The 15122-nt window shown below is 45.4% G+C and overlaps 1 protein-coding gene across 1 annotated transcript in view; it reads left to right on the forward strand.

The window, feature by feature from the left end:
• LOC137424637 (kinesin-like protein KIF1B) overlaps positions 1 to 3947 on the forward strand; it is a gene marked incomplete at its 5' end in the record, with an annotated part of 27625 nt that extends 23678 nt beyond the window's left edge. The window contains 1 exon segment of the mRNA XM_078769580.1: positions 1210 to 3947. Within this exon segment, the coding sequence (XP_078625706.1) occupies positions 1210 to 1252 (43 nt within the window).
• Positions 3948 to 15122: the final 11175 nt, after the last annotated feature.

The following is a 15122-nucleotide window of genomic DNA, read 5'->3' on the forward strand; positions in this document are numbered from 1 at the left end:
GAAGATGGCGAATGCTTCAGCCAATCCTTTCACAGTGAACATTTTCTCCGGTTTGTCCTCTTCTTTTTTCGCTCCTCTAATTCAATTAAGTCTTTATTAGATAACTCTCCCGGCGCAAACTCCACCAATTCTTCCACGACAACTTCGAGCTCTAAACTTCTGGCTAACTTCACAATTTTTCCACCAATCTCATCCATTATGTCGTCCTTGTCGAAACCTTCGAATGAGTTAACATAACGGTTCAGACACTTCCCCCATGCTGCAGCAATATTCTTGATACACTGAAGAACGTTGTAACTTCAGATACACTGAAGAACGTCGTCATCACAGACAGGTCGATCGCCTTTCTCTTCTTTTTCTCCGATGCATCAGTGGATGCACTCTTCCTCCTGCTAGACATGATGAAGGCAGTACGAGACACACACACTTATAGGCGATGGAGCGAAAGGGATGTTGTCAGCGCGAGGCACAAGGAGCAACTGAGATTTTTGCGACGGTCGTAAGTGCGAGTCGTCGTAAGTCGCATACGTCGTAACTCGAGGAGAGTCTGTATATATATATATACACACACACACACTCGGATCTGTATAACAAAATACACATACCATCTACTTTGTTAGCTTTCATCATCACGAACGTGAAACCGGCTGTAAAAAATAAATACATCTACCATATAAAACAATCAGTTTGTGTGTTTGTACAGACGTCTGTCACCCTTCATAAGGTAGGTTTTCAAGGCCAATCTTTTAACACAAATGTGTGTTCACTGCAGTCTATTGTTAAGGATAAAACAAAATCGAAAAACATTTTCGATAAAAGTGATTATGTCTCTTCTATTGGAATTGTAGACGGTGGCTTGCAAACCGAGTCTCACGGGCGGTGTACAGAAGCGTTTTTTTTTTAATAACAATAAATACAAGGAGCAGGGAGGTGAAATTTGCTGTGCATGATGTGCAACGTGCGCAGAGTAAAACACATGTTCATTTACGTCTGTGTATCTAATTAATAAAAATATATATTTTAGCATACCTAACACTAGGCCGAGGCTTCAGACTTTGGCACGCTCACGAGTCTGCACCGTCGAATAAACTGTTCTAACCCATCATTTTTGACGGGCGTTTTACTTGTGTATATATTGTTTTTGCCATTTATCGGGATGTGTCACCGTTTCCACTTACATACCGTCCGTTTGTCTGTTTTCCCCACCAGGTCGAAGCAGTCGAGAGTTCAAGGTGTACAGCTGAGGTATTGAAGACTGAAGTTAGCAAGCAGCTCAGTCCTTTCTCAATGTAAAAATGAAAACAGATTGGATAAGGAAAATCCCGACCAAGGAAAGGGTGTAGTTTGTACATAATACCTTTAATCCCCTTGTGCTCCGCTTCAGACTCGTTCTGCCTGAAATCTTCTGGTGTCTTGTAGCCTTTGCTTGTTGTGGCAACTCGCGATCATTTTCTTGCCCGTGTCGCCACCGGCTGACCGGCTGACCGGCTGTAAAAGCGTATTTGCAACTGACAATGCCTCATATAATGACTGTTGTACCCGTCGCTGTCAAGACCATTTACAATTTCTTAAAAGTTTGGAAAGATGGCCGAAGAAAATGGCAAGTGGGCAATTGTAAAAGGGGGAAGGGAGTGTAAGGGGCCGTGGAGGGTGTAGTACAAATGATTATCACGGCATATAACATTACTAATAACAGAAGTGCCTCCCTTTTAACAGCAGGCTCACTTTATTCCACGGACGTTCCTTCGTGCTCACCTCGTTGTCTTTGGTGTTTTATTTTTTCGTCATCCCTTTCGTTCTCGTCAACGTTGATTTGCTAATTTGCTTTTTCCCCCCACATCCTCCGATTACAGTTTGTACAACCCTAATATAATGGTCATAAATCTGCTTCTTGCGGCTGAGATATACCATATACGAGTACTGCTTCGTCGTCTCTGGTTCTCTCACCAGACTTCATCATTTTTGTTCACATTTGCCCCGAGATGCTCAATTCAGATTGCCAGCCCTGCCCCCTTTTATTTCCCCCTCCCACTCGTTTATTCAGGCCCACCCCCTTTTATTTCCTCCTCCCACTCGTTTATTCAGGCCCGCCCCCTTTTATTTCCTCCTCCCACTCGTTTATTCAGGCCCGCCCCCTTTTATTTCCTCCTCCCACTCGTTTATTCAGGCCCGCCCCCTTTTATTTCGTCCTCCCACTCGTTTATTCAGGCCCGCCCCCTTTTATTTCCTCCTCCCACTCGTTTATTCAGGCCCGCCCCCTTTTATTTCCTCCTCCCACTCGTTTATTCAGGCCCGCCCCCTTTTATTTCCTCCTCCCACTCGTTTATTCAGCCCCGCCCCCTTTTATTTCCTCCTCCCACTCGTTTATTCAGCCCCGCCCCCTTTTATTTCCTCCTCCCACTCGTTTATTCGGCTCCTCCTCCTCATGAACCCAAATGGTTTCAAGTAATTCCAACTCCCGTGGCTGCAGGGGGTTCGTACTCTTGGTAAACTCTTAACTACACGAGTATTCAAATAACCGCAAGGAGACGTGACGATGTGCAATGTTTTGATTCAGGCTTGTGGGTGATATTTTGTAAAAGTTAATTGTATTAATGTGAAGAGAAAGAAAAACATTTCATAACTATCACACGTGTGTTACACACAAGCTCCGAGTATCGAAGAACGTAAAAGTCTAATTTTTCTTTTTTTCTTTTTCGCGAATCAACTTTAATCGAGTTAAGATTCAACATTTGCAAGAAGACACATTTGTATTAACCGAACTTATCCTTATTCTGCCAATAATGTAAAAACAGCAGTTTTAGACGTATTTTGTTTTCCAGACGCCAAGCTGCTTAGCGCTGAATTCCGAGTCCGTCGACGTGCGTAAGAGTCCTCGAGCCAATCCTCAGTTCACCCCCATTGATCTCCCTTACGCCCCACTCGGTATTCCGCGAGCAGTTCCGATACGAAAATCGCGTTGAGCAACGAGGAAAGGAACCGCGATCCTCTGGGGTACTATCGATCCAAATTCTGCCCTCGTTTCCACGGAATCTAACGCATTTCACAACCACCACCTCCTCGTGCAAGACCTTTGGGGAAATTGCTTCCAGATGCGTTTTTCAACTCCCGTCGCTCTCGGCACCGCCGTGCCATAAGCTGGGCGACTTACTGAGGACTTGCCAAACGAAAGCACTTGGAAATCGACTGCGAATGGCGTTGAACGATGAAGCGAGGAGAACCCGACGTTTCGGGTATTAACGCTTCGCCGGAGCTATTCGGGTTTCCTTTTGTTCCCACGAAGGGTTAACGTCGGAAACATCAACTCGTTTGCTTCCACGGTGGTTAAGATATCTCAAGCGAAATGTTTCCAATTCCTTCGAGCAGGCTCGGCATGTGACGTGTGCTCTTGGTCGGAGGCCCTGGTGCTTCCACACAATCCGGATCGAACGGAGATCGCCCGATCAAAATGATCACGTGATGCGTTCGCCCATCTATCTGGGAAATGTGAAGGTTCTCGTGATAATTTTACCCAGGAAGTGAAAGACAAACGTAATGCAATGTGGTCAGTGATGGCTCCTTGGGGCACACAGGGTAGGTGCACGAGGGTGTCCTCAATGTTGAGAATTTGGCATTATTACATTTACATGTCAGTTTACCCTCCTTTACCCCCAACCAAACCTCCTTCTTCCTTTGTGCAGAAAACGCAGCCACATTGGTCGGTCTTTTTCCAGATCTGGTTCGGCGACTTATTTATACATTTTCGAATTAATTTATGATCGGGCACCGATCGCTTGTATTTTGCCTGTTTGGAAAAAGACACGTTTCAAGGTGTCCAATCCCTGGTGTCTGTATAACTTCCTGTTGGTGTCTAAGGGTGTGTTGGACAAAATTCATTCCGTGCTGTTTCCAAGACATTTGCTGGAAATTATCAACTCAGAAATAAAACTTGTGTATCTTGTGCAACACACGCGGACTCTGTTGCCTTTCTGCAAGTTTAAACCAAAAGGAAAATGCATCGAATGAATCACACAAACAGCCTCGGCATGCAGGGGCAATGGCCATTTTTGTACATCAGGAACGCCTTCGCCATTTACCTGCTGGGCACGAGAGCAAGTCGATGGCGACTTCACGTCAGAGTTACGCAGTTTGAGGACAGTACAAGTTGGTGGCCTTTCGCAAGGCCAAGGAATGTATCCGAAAGTGCTGGGAAGAAGCTTCGAGAGCTGGCTCAACACTGCAGGGTTAAACAAGGAAAGTAGCGCATTAACAGCCAGATTTGGGGCACAAGGAATGATGGTAGCAAAAGCTTCAACAGGGCTGGCAGGACGGCCTGGAGGGACACACACACCTCCGAGGTATCTAACCTGTATTTGAATACCGACAAACCGTCATCCCGGTGTATCACAGGCAAGGTGATTCATCAATGTATGGGCGTCCCTCAGATGGGCATTAAACTGGGCGCTCGCCCCTGTTGGCATTAGTTGATGGTTGTTAAAGATCCCACAGCAACCTTTCCGAAGCGGAGGTGAACTAGCGTCGGCACCCTGAACAAATCAGATTCCCATTCTAACCTAGAGGGGGCACTGCATCACCGGCAGTGCCACACCTCTGCCAGAAATGGTGCAAACCATAGAAATATATGTATACTACTGTGTTCAAAAAGTATCCGACCTTTATTTTTCGTTCGTAAAAAAAAAGAAGCTAGGGAGGTGTTGATTGGTGCACGTATGTAGGCGATCCTAATGCGCACGCGTGAATTTTTTCCCACCTGCAGAAGCTGTCATTCGACGGCAGACCGCCGATGAGTGAGGACATGTAAGTGAGCGCCGTCGGATTTTCGTTTTTGACAAAATGACGGAAAAACTTGAACAACGCTACTGCATCAAATTTTGTGTTTTTTGGCCTCGGGGATGTTGGATGCTTCCATTGTGATGACTGCAACTTGGTTTCTGGGTCGTACCCATAAACCCAGGACTCATCGCCAGTGATCACTGTGTTGAGGAAGCTGGGATCGCTGTTCACAGTCTCCAGCATGTCCTGTGCGATCTCCAAACGGCGTTGCTTCTGCTCAATCGTTGGCAGCTTTGGTACGAACTTCGCTGAGATTCTCCTGAAGCCCAAATCCTCCTTCATAATGGAATGAACGGTGTTGAATCTTGCGGATCGTTTCCACTTGGGAATCGCCAAGCTTTACACAAAATTTGATGCAGTAGCGTTGTTCAAGTTTTTCCGTCATTTTGTCAAAAACGAAAATCCGACGGCGCTCACTTACATGTCCTCACTCATCGGCGGTCTGCCGTCGAATGACAGCTTCTGCAGGTGGGAAAAAATTCACGCGTGTGCATTAGGATCGCCTACATACGTGCACCAATCAACGCCTCCCTAGCTTCTTTTTTTTTACGCACGAAAAATAAAGGTCGGATACTTTTTGAACACACTACGTATATATATACACACACACACACACACACATACACAATAGAATGGACATGCCGGTGCTCAGCACAATTTCTGGCGGCCATCTTGGAATATGTATGATGGCACCTTCTTCCAGGAAGTCGCGTAGCAACAGTGGGGGGGGGGGGGGGGGGGGGGGGTGAATGTTTTGCAATTAACTGCACAAACTATAAAACCGGGGCAAAAAACGCAGTCTAAGCTTCCACAAGTGCAGCGAGTGATTATTATTCATAATTTCTATGATGATCCATATTCAGCCATTTTGAATTTGATTTGCATGATTTCTTCAGCGAGGCAAATCAGCCTTGCTGCACTGGTGGCCTTGAACTTGGTAGAACAAGCAGCTGTTATTGTCAACACGAAGTAATGATTGTATGAAAGTCAATGGGACTGATTTCATTTGAATGATTGGGACTGATGGTGGGTGGTGTGAGGGCCAATGAGAGCTGATGGTGGGTGGTGTGAGGGCCGATGAGTGCGGAAGGGTGGTGTGAGGGCCGATGGTGGGTGGTGTGAGGGCCGATGAGAGCTGATGGTGGGTGGTGTGAGGGCCGATGAGAGTGCGGAGGGGTGGTGTGAGAGCTGATGGTGGGTGGTGTGAGGGCCGATGAGAGTGCGGAGGGGTGGTGTCACGTGTGGTGTTCGACCATGGTTATACGGCAGGAATTTGTAATTGGTTCAGGGTGCCGGCAATAGCTTGGAGTCTTCGTGAGGGACACCGTGGGATCTCCAATGTTTCCACCAACTAATGTGGGTGATGGGACGCCCTGATTAACGTCCATTGGAGTGACGGCACACACATTGATGAATCACCTAATCCGTAAAACACCGTGATGGCAGTTTATAGCGAGGCCAAGATTCGAACCCAGGCGAGAAAAGCAAAAGCAGCACTGGAAGCGGCCGTCGACGTCACGAGGTTGTTTGACCCAGGCCCAGTGCTTCCTAGCAACGGAGCACACAATTATCTGTGAGCGGAAGCCTCGGGACCGGAGGTGTGCTAAAAGTCCTAGAAGTTCCCTCATTATAAACCCAAATCTCAGATCCATAATAATATATTGTAAGGTTAAAAAAGCCATTACAAAATGTGTGGTGATGTCCGTCGGTCCATTTACATTTCAGCTTTTTTGCCTCTCCTCCCTTATTACTGAGCCAATTATTTTGAAACTGACCGTCAGCCACTGGGATCCATTATTTAATTAACCGCGACACTGATTGGTTATTCAGTCATGACGTCATTGGTGTTCTGAACGCCCATTGGTTGACCAGTCACCACTGTCCCGGGCTCTGATTGGCTGTAGTGGAGTTGTCAGCGATGACGCACCATTTGCATCATTTCCCTGGACAGCGGTCGGGGAAATACCTTTAATCTTCCCGTGTTGAAAGAGAATGAGGGAATGTACAAATTCCTTTTGATGACAATGTAGGGTCCGTGGAATGGATGAAAGTTGCTTCTAACATACGCAGATGTAACATACACCGACCTTCGACCTAAGTCTATAACTATAACTATAACTGTGTCTGTAACTATATATATATATATGGATACACACTACCGGTCAAAAGTTTGAGAACACCTCAATTTTTCCAGTTTTTGTTGAAATTTACGTAGTTTAATGTCTCAATGTACTCTGATATTAAGCATAGAACAAATAAACAATTGGAGATAAAAAAGAAATCATAGAATCATTTTGTTTAACAAAATGTATTCAGCCCGCCCCCTTTTATTTCCACCTCCCACTCGTTTATTCAGCCCCGCCCCCTTTTATTTCCTCCTCCCACTCGTTTATTCAGCTCCTCCCCCTCATAAACCCAAATGGTTTCAAGTAGAGTCCCTGTACAAAGAGTCCCTGTATAAAGAGAGTTGTGTCAACTCAAATTTGGACGCCATTTTGTGTCTAAGTGTGTCGGATTAGATATACATGTACATTCACGATATGGGGTGATATATTCTAAACCTGCTAAAAAAAAATTTACTACACATATTTAGTCTTATTATTACATACAGGTGATATTTGTTTTGTCAAAAACTCAGCTATTGCCGTGAAAAAGAGCTGTGTGGTGATATTAAAAGTGGTATGGCAATGCATATTACAAGCCAACACTGCATATAAGAGCTAACATTATAAGTAAGACAAACCAATGCTGTCGTTCTCTGAATTTTAATAACTTTTAGAAAGGAGTGTGGGCATATCCAATATTTTTTAAAGGGTGCCGAGAGCAATTCCGGTGTAGGACCTCCAGCCGACATATAGTCTAACACACTTAAAACAAATTCTGTACGTGGTATTGCCATATTTCTATAGTGTACAACTTTAGTTTTATCGACATTTATATTCAATTTCCATTGTAATGATTTAACAAGCTGCAAGTCATCAGCTTCTGTCTCTGACATAAGGAAAACGTCATCGGCATCTAGTAAGATTGAAACGTTCATTTATTACTACACCCTTGCCCAGAACTCTGATGGATATTGCCTGATCGATTAATATGTTTCATAGCTGGCGACTTAATTAACACTTAATTTTCGACTGCGCCAAGCCGTAATTAAACAGAGAAAAAACTTTTAAAAATACCTGCAGTGTGCACGGTTCGTCTAGTCGAACAGATATGGAAAAGCACAGATAAGACGTCGTATTCACCATAACTTGTTTAATTTCACCAGGAACACGATGAGGCCAACACAGTAAACATTCAGTACAAAACTTGGTTCATACATTCAGTACAGAACATGATTCATACATTCAGACCGTAAGAAAACTCTGCCCGTAATACAACACTCTGACCAGACCAACACTTCATCCCACTACGTTCACTCCTCACAAGTGAAACTCATCACTACTCCGTTCACTCCTCACAAGTGAGACTCATCACTACTCCGTTCACTCCTCACAAGTGAGACTCATCACTACTCCGTTCACTCCTCACAAGTGACATCACTGCTCCGTTCATTCCTCACAAGTGAGACTCATCACTACTCCGTTCACTCCTCACAAGTGAGACTCATCACTACTCCGTTCACTCCTCACAAGTGAGACTCATCACCACTCCGTTCACTCCTCACAAGTGAAACTCATCACTACTCCGCCAAATGAAGACTTGAATATGACTACAGACGGAGAGACTGCTCACGATACGGCGAGAAGAGACCTCATCTGTCTTCTGCGATGAGTGCAAGAGACCTCACGACAGCCACGTGGATGAGAAGAGACCCCGTACGAAGAGAAGAGACCCCGGGAGTTCACATGACCATTTCACTTCTTTCACACCACACACACAGCCTGCTTTCCTCGACAACACGTGTAGAAAAGACAGTATTTCCTATCTCTTGCACCTATATTGCAGCCTCAACCAATTACAGGTTGCCACTCTGGTCACATGACCAACATCACACAACTTGAGCTCAATGTCCTCTGTCAACTCACAAGCGCTCTCTGCGCCTGACTGCACACGACACCATTTCCCCCACTCGAATGCCCAACACAAGGAAGCTCACACAGGCGACAAACCAGTCTATTTCCCACTATATAACAAATATACATAGAGAATAAGAGCGGACTTAAATTCCAGCCTTGTTTGACTCAACATCTATCGGAAACCAGTCTGTTAAAAAACCATTAATTCTTACACAGCATTTTACATTATCATACACAGAAATGAGAAATTTCATAATATTGCCATGTCGGCCAAGATTTGAAGTTTGTTCCACAACATGTCTCGTTGAATATGATCGAAGGCTTTAGAGAACCCTAAATATACTTAAGTTAATTCAGATTCACATTAATTGCTGCAAGTGATGTGGTAACATGGGATCTTGCGTGCAATCTTGTCATAGCAGTGAAGAGTAAACCAGCATGCGATCAGCTCAATCAGAAGTACTGTCAATGGCACAAGTGTCACAATATTGTCAGACTGGAACTGCATGAACAAGGTTTACTTTAAATTATCTACCAGTTTCCTCATTCCCATGCTCTTGCTGCCCAATTCACCGCCAGTCCTTGTTCTTGCATATTTCTTTTTACTTTCATCGTTCATTTTCTGGCAGTAGATGCGAAGTCGTACATTGATATACTTTGCTAGTATCTTCTGCTTCAGGCCGTGGCAGTCGGGCAGGTCGACGTCCTTTGTGCGCAGTTCTACCCTTGTCAGTATTTCCTTCTTGATGTTGGTACCTGTGATCAAAGACGCTTCAACTTGGCGAAACAAAAACTCTGCACACAGTATCACGTCAAACACTTTGTTCGAGACCTGGACCAGGGCGCCTTCTCGAAACTCTTTCAACAGTGTGAGCTTGGATGACTGGTGGTCATGTTCTCCGGCTCCTTTAACTGCTTCCGTGAAGCACACAGCACAGTGTTTCTGACTCTTTTCAATACTGTGCAGACAGTAACCAGCCAGGTGATAAAGGCTAGCAAGTTCAGCAGATGATAGCTCTGTCATGTTCTGTGCATGGGAAAGATTGATGTTTGGCATATCTTTCATCTCCATTGGAATTGCTATTGGTTGGTTCAGAAAATCAGCCAAGAATGCCGAGTCATCGGCTTCGTAGCTGCCTGATCGAGCGACTTTCAGAAACTGGGCGCAACTGATGGTTTTCAGGGCGTACTTGAACTCTAATGGCGTTGGCACTGGTTTTCGAATTCGAACAACCGAGAAGAGATTTTCCAGGCAGTCCTGTGCAAGTCACGATGTAAGCAATGTATTTGATGTAAGCAATGATGTAAGCAAATATGTCATTGATTGAACATGTCCTGCCATGATTTTGTAATAAATAAAACAATTCTTACATTGAGATTCATTTGAGGAGTCAATACGTTCATGAGTGGAGTAGGTGTGGTCGGACAAGTTTGGTAGATGTAGTCTCTGAGTTCTGGACGGTCCACGCTTCTTGGGGGAGTTGCGCAGCTTCACGGGTTTCCGGTAGATAAATATTGTTGGAACTGCAGAGCACTTCAACCTCTTTTTGTCATCAGCTCGCCCCCTCTCAAACTGATTCACATCGAAATGTTCCTGCAATCATACAATGAGTGTCCTTGATGTATTTATTTATTGAAATTTTTATTCTAACACAACACAGTTTAATTTTAATGAGCTGTCATGTACTAGTACTTCCACAACAGAAAATCACATGGACAATCTTCCGGAAGATGGCCAGACAAATCGCTGGCTCTATCGACCACATGTATATTGATATCAAACAGGGATAACAGCTTTTGAAAGTTGAGCCAGTTTTAAATGTGGGTACACAAATACACCTGTTTTACTGCATTAATCACCTAGAAATATTGTATGTTTTGGGAACGATAGCTGTCACCAGGTTAAATATATAGGGATTGTCCAATGTGCAAAATCTTCCATCACTACAATTTGGCCATAAATCCCGGGGTGGGAAATATTTGAGCAAATATGCCACAAGACGCATGAGCACTGTACAAAGCAAACAATAACTCGTCAAATTTTGGACGTATGGATGGCTGCACAACCCGCAAAAAAATTGAGCAGGTCCCCCCCTAAAATTGCTTTTATGATTGCCAATTAGGCTAAAGATTTTAAACCAAAACAATAACTTGCCTCGGAATAAGTTTTGAATGGACGGACAGACAACTGAAAACAAAACGGACCATGGGTTTCCCACCCCTATAAAATCAAAATTAATTCCCTCTGAAAAAGTACAGTGACATTGCCCGCAGACTACCCAACCGCAGACCAGGCAATGTCACTGTACCGGGACATTTCATCAATCAATGACAATATGCGCTCCGCTAGGACTACCCGAAAAAAATTGAGCAGGGTTCTTCCCACGGAAATGCATTTTTGGTCAGCTCCTTGAAGATTATAAACAAACACAAATCACTTCCCTTTAAAAGGGGTTTCAACGGACAGACAACCAAAAAAAAACCGAGCAGATAGAATTGCTTTTGAACATCGATCATCAAGCGGCGTGGGCCTACCTGGCAGAGTCTCGAGGAGTCGATCGCTTTCCAGCTCTTTCGTCTGACTTTCGCTTCCCAAATTTGTCTTCTGACTTTATCACTTGGAAATCTATACATCTTATATTTCCCAGATTGGTTTGAACAACCAAAGGCAGAACAACCAGTCATTTTGTTTGGCAATAAACAACATTCCCGTACCAAGCTGACGTTCACGCACGGTGAAGTTAGACACAAAATGGCGCCACGAAATCACGTGACCAGAAATCTCGGGTCAGCGCATGGCGCAACTCTCTTTATACAGGGACTCTAGTTTCAAGTAATTCCAACTCCCGTGGCTGCAGTGGGTTCGTTTTGTTGGTAAACTCTTAACTACACAAGTATTCAAATAACCGTAAATGGTTTCGATTCATCCGTTGACTCAGCAAAGTAGCCACCTTTTGCAGATGAAACCACCGAACACACTCGTGGCATTCTTTCTACAATGGAAATCAAATATTGTTCGGGAAGTTCTTCCCAACACTGTTGCAGAAGTTCCCACAAATGTGTTGCACTTGGAGGTTGCTTTGCTTTCACACTTCTGTCCAGTTAATCCCAAACCAGCTCGATGGGGTTTACGTCTGGAGACTGTGCTGGCCATTCCATGATTTGAAGCCTACCGTCTTGTTCTTTTCCTCGAAGGTAGTTTTGACATAGCCTGGAGGTGTGTTTAGGGTCATTATCTTGCTGTAGGATGAACCCCTGACCAACTCGGCATATACCAGAGGGTAGTGCATGGTGATGCAAAATGCTGTGGTAGCCCTTTTGGTTCAGGGTGCCAGACACTCTGTGCAAGTCGCCGACTCTGGATCCAGCAAAAGAGCCCCAGACCATCACGCTTCCTCCTCCATGTTTGACAGTTGGTGTCACACACTGAGGAACCATCCTTTCACCTACTCGACGGCGTACAAAAACCCTGCGTGGAGAACCAAAGATTTCACATTTTGATTCATCGGTCAATAAGACCTTCTTCCAGTCTTCAGAAGTCCACTGGCGGTGCTTCATGGCTCAGGCAAGCGTCTTTTTCTTATTTTGCCATCTTAGCAATGGCTTTCTTACTGCTACTCCACCTGTCAAACCTGCAGCTCGAAGTCTTCTCTTCACAGTTGAAACGGAGACTTGCTTACTTCGACCAGTGTTAAGCTGTGCTTGAAGCTGTTGTCCTATGAGCCGCCTATCACACAAACTGTTGACTCTCAGAAACATGTCTTCTGATTCTGCTGTGGCTTTGGGTCTGCCAGACCTCTTCCTGTCAGAGTTTCCTCCAGTTTCCAATATACTACTTCCTGCAGTGCAATATTGTCCAAATAATGCTTCAGAGGGTGTAATAACAGTCTATTCCAATTCTGCTTTTATACAGACAGGGGGTTTGTAATCAAGTAATCAGCAGAGGTTGGGACACCTGTAGGAATTGTTTGCATCAACTTTCAAGGCTTAATTTACTTACATTGATGCAGAACAGCTGTAAGTTGTTAACCCATTACTTGTTCCCTGAAGAAGGCCTTTTTTCTTTTTACAATATAACTGTGCAATTTACATTATTTTCCCGTTTTTGCTAACCTAAACTTTTTTTTTTTTAACCTTGAGCAGTTTACTGCTTACCTTTGTACCATTTCACGTTATTCACTGGACATTAAACTGCGTAAATTTCAATAAAAACTGGAAAAATGGAGGTGTTCTAAAACTTCTGACCGGTAGTGTGTATATATATATATATATATATATATATATATTTTGTCGCGATCCCGCCTGTGAAATGTTTCCCAGCACGGAATACGGACGTTAATGTCCGGGCTTCAAGTAGTCCACGGGGTGGACCAAGAGAACTCAAGAAACACAACTGTGTTTTAATCGGCCTCTAGGGGTAGGCGCGATGATTTATTGGCTCGATCACAAAACCATGAAAGGTAACAAAATGGAATAAACTGCACAAAGCCTGCAGGAACTGTCGGCAACAGACGCTCCAAACAGGACGCAGGTAAGATCACTCGCGGCTCCAATCGACGATCTCCGGGACTCGGAGGGTAACAGGATGGAATTCACCGCACAAGGCCGGCAGGAACGGTCGGCCAGCAGCTCCAACACGAAGCAGGCAATCACTCGCGGTTCCAATCTACGAGATCCGGGAATCCCTCGTTCTCTTCCGGAGTTACTCGCTCATAAAATACCGAACTGTAATCGACCAGCCCAACTCGGCTGTCGTGAGGACTCAAGGAAAGCCCTTTTGAGATTTCCCACTCGGAGCCTTCGAGCCGCGTCCGTTGCATAAGATGGCGACCGCGCTCTCTGACCCTCCACCAATCGCGTGAGGCTCCAAGGAGGCCACGTCACGCGGTGGGCGGGGCACCAAATCTGGGTGAGAACAGGTGGTTTCACCGGTGGTTTCTCACAGTCCTCCCCCCCTAAGTAAAAACCCCGTCGAATAGACGGCGTTTTTAAAACCAGTATTTGTAGTAGGTGCAAATCACATGGCAAGATGATGGCGGTAATCGCTAACAGGCAATTAACGCAATTAACAATTATTAACACTTATTAACAACAATAACGCAACAACGCAACAACGCAACAATACAACGCAACGCAATAGCGCAACAATAACGCAATTATTAACGCACAGGCAATTAACAGGCATTAACAGGTTAACAATGAACCAGTTTGGTTTTTTTTTTTTTTTTTTTTTTTCACACACAAATTTTAACACCATACACCACATTAATATCTACCCTACAAGAGTTACACTTCACACAAAGCACAATAGAGAGGCAAGGGGGCCAAACTCAAGTTGGGGGAAGCGTTGACAGGAAGGAAACGGGCCGAGACCTAGAGCGGCGGGTACTCCTCCGGTGTCGAGAACAACAGTCATATGCGTAATGACCCCTTTCACCGCACTGGTAACATCGATCGTTCGGGTCGAAAGGCCTGCGGACCAAAGGGCGTCTGAAACGAGGCCGCCGCGACATGCCATTCGACATCTCGACGCACACACGCGATCCGCAAATTAACCTTCCATCAAGGGCCCTGACCGAATCTTCAGCATCTCGTGGCTCTTCAAACTCAACAACTGCAAATCCAGGTGGGTTTCGAGCAACCCATACGTTGCGGAGTGGTCCGTAATGTTCGAAGACCCTCCCTAGCTCGGCTTTCGCTGCTCCATTGCCCAGGTTTCCCACATATACCTTAGCATTAGCGTTCCTGCTGAATCGCGACATGGCGGGAGCGATCCCTGAGGAGCACGGCACCTGAGGGTGGCTTGACGGGAGGCTCGGGTGGACTTCAGCTGACGCAACGTCACCGTCGGGAACTGGAGTCGAGGCGCTAGGCTCCTCGGGCCAGAGTGAAGATATGTCTGACTCCGCCACTCTCTCCGCCTGTTTACTCTGGGATCTAGTGACCCCCCCACAGGTCAGAGTCAATGACTCCTCCCTGGCCATGGCATCATTGCCAATCAGCAAGGAGACCCCGGGTATCGGGTAGTAGGGTACCACCACACAGGTCACTGGACCCTTAAAAATGTCACTCCGGACCTCGAGGAGGGCAAGGGGATACCGGCCAAGAACCCGGTCAATGCCCCGAAGGAGGGTATACTCGCCGGTATAACGCATCTGAGAGGCCGGAACTACCCCCGCCCGGAGAACACACCGTGTCGCCCCAGTATCCCGAAGGTATTGGGCCTCATACTTCAGCATCGAATCAGGGCCACCCACTAAGGCTGTCCCT

Source organism: Myxine glutinosa, unplaced genomic scaffold (assembly GCF_964187855.1).
Source record: "Myxine glutinosa unplaced genomic scaffold, kmMyxGlut1.1 SCAFFOLD_3196, whole genome shotgun sequence".
Taxonomy (NCBI): domain Eukaryota; kingdom Metazoa; phylum Chordata; class Myxini; order Myxiniformes; family Myxinidae; genus Myxine; species Myxine glutinosa.